Raw genomic sequence first — 4,610 nt, 5'->3', positions numbered from 1 at the left:
GGCTTGCAGCTGGCCAGGAAACACAGAAGTCTCCCCCCCGCTGCCCCTGCCTGCCCACCCGCACTGCTGCCACTGCAGCGTACAACTGCTGGCTTCCCCTCTCCCACGGCTCGCCCTGGCTCCTGCAGCAGACCTGTTGCTGGCGTGGCAATTTCCAGCCATCGCCCAGCATTTTCTTAACCCTGTTTCTCACAGCCTGTTCCCTCCCTCTCCGCCTCGCTCAGGAGCCACCGGAGCATCTCCTTTTGGCACCTCTGCGCGTGATTCTGCCACGGGAGGGGTGACGGCAAGTGATAGCCCTCTCCAGCAAGACCAGCACCCTTCAGATGAGAAAAGAGAAGAGCAAGGGGAATTGTGCTGCCTACTTCTCTGCCGCACCACTTCAAGCTCCTTCTTTGTAAGCCTAGGATTTTGGACCTGACATTTGTTTTTCTTCTTACATTCACAGGTCCTGGGCATTTTCTCACCCAATTTGTTTCAAACGTGGAATTTGCAAAGTGAGCTTTGCAGTAGCAGCGGTGTACAATACACACACCCACACACGCATGCACACACACCCACACCCTTACATAGCATACATTTCCTTTTATAACAGGGAGGACAGTAAGAACAACAACGAAAAAGGGTATTGGCTCTATTTTTGCATGACTACCAGAATGGTTAGGAATGACCAGATTGTGGTTCTCACCTTGAGGCATCGTTCCTACGCAAACGCTATACCTACAGGAATGGCTGCTGGGCGATGTCCAAGGTCTCCTCACTCACTTCCCCCCAGCCCAGCCTCCCCTCCCCAGGAGGAGCAGGCGGCCGCGCTCTGCACCCCGTAGTGCTGCGGGCCAGCCCTGGTTTCTTCTGCTTATTTGGACAAATGCACGCGTGTGCACACCCCCATGCGCGTGTGCAAGCACCCACGTGGAGCAGGGGCTGCTGTGCTGGTACTTGAAGGCTGAGAGCCAGGCAGGTTGCAGGTGGGAGAGAAAAAAAAAAAGGGTAAACAAGGGTGCAGACTGACTCTTGCAAGAAAGGTGGCCAGGAGTCAAAAAGCCAGCGAGGACGCCGGAGAGGGGACACCACGGGAACCAGTGCTGCGGCTGCCCCTCTCTCCTCACCCCTCTTCTCTGCCTGAGTGATCTCTCAGCATCTTGTCTCACACTTGCAAGGCAGGACATTATCTACAGCAGAATGAGCGTATGTACACATGGACTGTTCCTTTTGCATGCTTGGAGAGAGCAAGAGCAAGAGAGGGGGAGAGAGGAGACGGAGCGAGAGCCACACGTACACGCATGCACATACGCACACAGGCATACACGGGAGAAAGAGAAGGACACCTGGTCGAATTGAGGGGGGAGAGGAAGAGAATTAAAAAGGAAAGGAAAGTATGGTTTCGGTGGAGTTGACACAGCTTTAGTTCAGGCCAGGGAGCACGATGTTGCATGAAGGAGGGGACAGGAAAGGTGGTGTTTAGCAAGGGCTTGGGGGCACAGGAGTGAAGAGAGAAAGGGGTTCTTCACGGGACACCAGTGTGCAGAGAGCTTCAGGTGACTTCCTCTGGTTTGAGGCTTTTCCTTTTTTTTGTGTGGTTTTTTTTTTTTGTTTGTTTGTTTGTTTTCAAAAGTACGAACTGGCTGAGCATCGGCTCACAAAAATGACCCAGGGCATTCAAAAAGTTAAGTGGCTATAGACACCGAAGCAAAGACCTCTTTCCACAAACAAAAGAAAGAGGAAGGAAGGAAGGAAGGAAGGAAGGAAGGAAGGTAGGTAGGTGAGGGAGTATGGAAAAGAGGAAGGAGGAGAGAAAAGAAAAGGGATCTTCTGTTCCATTGGCTTTGCGGGTTTTGTTGGATCGTTCACATTGCAGCGTCTTCCGGTGACATGATCCTGGCTGGTGCCCCATTCTCTCCCTCGCTTTGTGTTGCCTCCTAGATGGTGGGTGACTTGACAGCCGGCTTGTCAGGTTTCAGATTAAATGTTGCTGAGTCTTCTTTGCTGTAATTTTTCCTCTCCCCCCTCTTCGCTCCTGAACACACAAAAGTTGTGAAAGAAACAGTCCTCTCTCTCCCTCCCCCCCTTTTTTCTCTCTCCCCTCTCTTCGCTCTGTCTCCTGTATAACGCGTTTTGTTTTGTGTGTTGTTGTTGTTGTCGTCGTGGGTTTTTTTTTTTAATTATTATTATTATTATTATTATTTTTAATTCTGATTTGTATTAACATTTGCTGAGTAGGCAGAGCAGGGACGCTGCCAGCAGCCACAGTGGGACGGCCAAACTCATGGAGCCGTTGTCTACTCTCCCTGTGCCGGGTCCTGCAGGGTGCGAGAAGGGAAGAGAAAAAGAGAACAAGATTACACACGGCTGGGTGAGACGGGGGGAGCAGAGGAACGCGGCGCTTCGCCCCCAGGCTGCTCCTGCGGCAGGGGGACAGATCCATAGGGCACAGCTGCCTTCCCGCTTAGGGTGGCCCCCGTCCAGCCCAATGGCGGGCTCCTGCCCCCCCCCCCCCATGCCCCCGGGGGGGAGCCGCTGGCCGCCTGGCGTGGGGCCACGGCTCACACCTCTGCACGGTGAAACCCCCCCACACCCTGCCACCAGCCCCGCAGCTCTCCCTGCTCCGCCACCTTTCCAGTGGTGGCCCCGGGATGCCAGGGCTCGTTTTAATTCTGCCTGGTGGCCAGTGCCTGTCTGCAGCCAGACGCCGGCTCCACGGGGGCCGATTCATCACAGCGGCCCGATCAATAAAACACGGGCCCCACCAGCCGACGCCTCTCCTCCCAGGGGCTGCGCCGCAATTGTTTATTTCTTAATCGGGGTGGAGGGAGGCTTCCCTGTCGTGTTTATGGCCCTGTGGCACGACACCTGTGGGGTGCAGGGTGTGCCGGGGAGGTTGATTTTTTTTTTTTTGTAAGGGTGGGAAACGCACTTGCATGCGTGTGTGTGCACGCAGGCACGGGGGTCTGTCAGAGCGGGCAGGGAGGAGCCCTCTGCTGCAGCAACAAATGGTGCAGCCTCGCCCCAGGAATATTAAGCACTAACACTCCTGACATCATCTCATTCATCCTCTCGCTTATGGGTTTCCTTTCCTGGATGGCTTCAGAGGCAGCGATGCTGTTTTAAATTCACCCTGCAATACCAAGCCTTGGCAGCCTTTGCTTTACAGTGGGGCAGGGCGGCGTACATGGCTGTGGTTCCACCAACGCATGCTCCCCATGCATATGTGCACGTCGGTGTACGCGTATATGTACATGTACGCATGCATCTACATGTACACATATATATATAGGTACATGGATAAGCACACATATAAGGATATGCACATGTACGTGTACGTGCACACATATAGGGATAGGTGTGTATATATATATGCAGTGCTTTATGCAGAAGGGGCGCAGGAAGATGCTGAAGTGTGGAGATGAAAATGAGTCTATAGGTTGGGAGTGGCCCTGCTGTGGAAGAAGGAAGACATGCCTGTTACCAAGAAAAGCCATGTCTAATGGCAGGGAGGAGCCGGAAAAGAAAAAAGAAAAAAGCCCCTTCTTCAGGAGAGCCTGATGGGACCGAAGTGCAATTTCTCCCTCTCACAACCTGCAGAGATTACTGGGCGAGGAGCCCCTCGCTGCCGGGCGGAGCTGGGGTGCCACAGGCTTGCTCAGCAGCACAGTCGCTACTAAACTCTAGCTGGCGACGAAAAAGCGGCAAATCCAGGAAGGGTGTCCCCAGAGCCCCTGAAATTCTGTAGCACTTTCATTTGCGTGGTTTCTTCCTAAAGCAGCCTGGCACTTACTAGATCAGCTGTTTGTGCCCCAGTTCTATTCCTCCTCGATTCCATGTGCTGAATTGTGTGGAAATTTTACATGCCATCTATGGCTTCTTTTTTTCAGTTATTCCCTGCTCGTCTTCTGTGGCTTGTCACATGAATCCTACAATACTGGCTTCTCACTCCTTGTTTGGGTGGCAGGAACCTATTTTTCACCTCTGAGCTGAGGAACAAGTTCAAGTTTAGCTGCTACACCTACCTGACCTGTGTGTCAGAGGAGAAAGCATCTTTTCATGGCCAAATGATTGGTGTGGGGGATGTCTGGGACCATTTGCATCCCATGTTGGCAGTAAAAAGTCCCAACACATGGCTCCTCTGGCCCAGCAAATAATCCAAAACACACCAGGCAGGGTGTAATTGCCCACAAAACGTTTTCAGCCATCACGTTTGTACTATTCAGCTAAAATGCTATTTGTCCAACACATACCTGGACATTTATGTAACATACATGTGGCAGCCAGCCCCCTGTAGGGTATGGTATCATAGAATCATTTGGTTGGAAAAGACCTTTAAGATCATCCAGTCCAACCGTACCTGTCCACTACGAAACCATGTCCCTAAGCACCTCATTTACCCATCTTTTAAATACCTCCAGGGACAGGGACTCAACCACTTCCCTGGGCAGCCCGTTCCAATGCTTGACAACCCTTTTGGTGAAGAAATTTTTCCTGATGTCCAATCTAAACCTGCCCTGGTGCAACTTGAGGCTGTTTCCTCTCGTCCTATCGCCCATTACCTGGGAGACCGACCCCCACCTGGCTACAGCCTCCTGTCAGGCAGTTGTAGAGGGCGATCAGGTCTC

At 52.5% G+C, this 4,610-nt stretch overlaps 1 protein-coding gene across 1 annotated transcript in view; it reads right to left on the bottom strand.

Moving 5' to 3' along the window:
• Positions 1–2,202: 2,202 nt before the first annotated feature.
• The window catches only part of LOC104125145 (limbic system associated membrane protein), a 315,160-nt gene continuing 312,752 nt past the window's right edge, over positions 2,203–4,610 (bottom strand). Inside the window, exon 8 of the mRNA XM_009637589.2 lies at positions 2,203–2,300. Within this exon, the coding sequence (XP_009635884.1) occupies positions 2,203–2,300 (98 nt within the window). The remainder of the gene's footprint in view (positions 2,301–4,610) is intronic.

The sequence above is a fragment of the Egretta garzetta genome, unplaced genomic scaffold (genome assembly GCF_000687185.1).
Source record: "Egretta garzetta isolate BGI_Z169 unplaced genomic scaffold, ASM68718v1 scaffold320, whole genome shotgun sequence".
Taxonomy (NCBI): Eukaryota; Metazoa; Chordata; class Aves; order Pelecaniformes; family Ardeidae; genus Egretta; species Egretta garzetta.
This window is presented reverse-complemented; position numbering and strand designations above follow the sequence as displayed.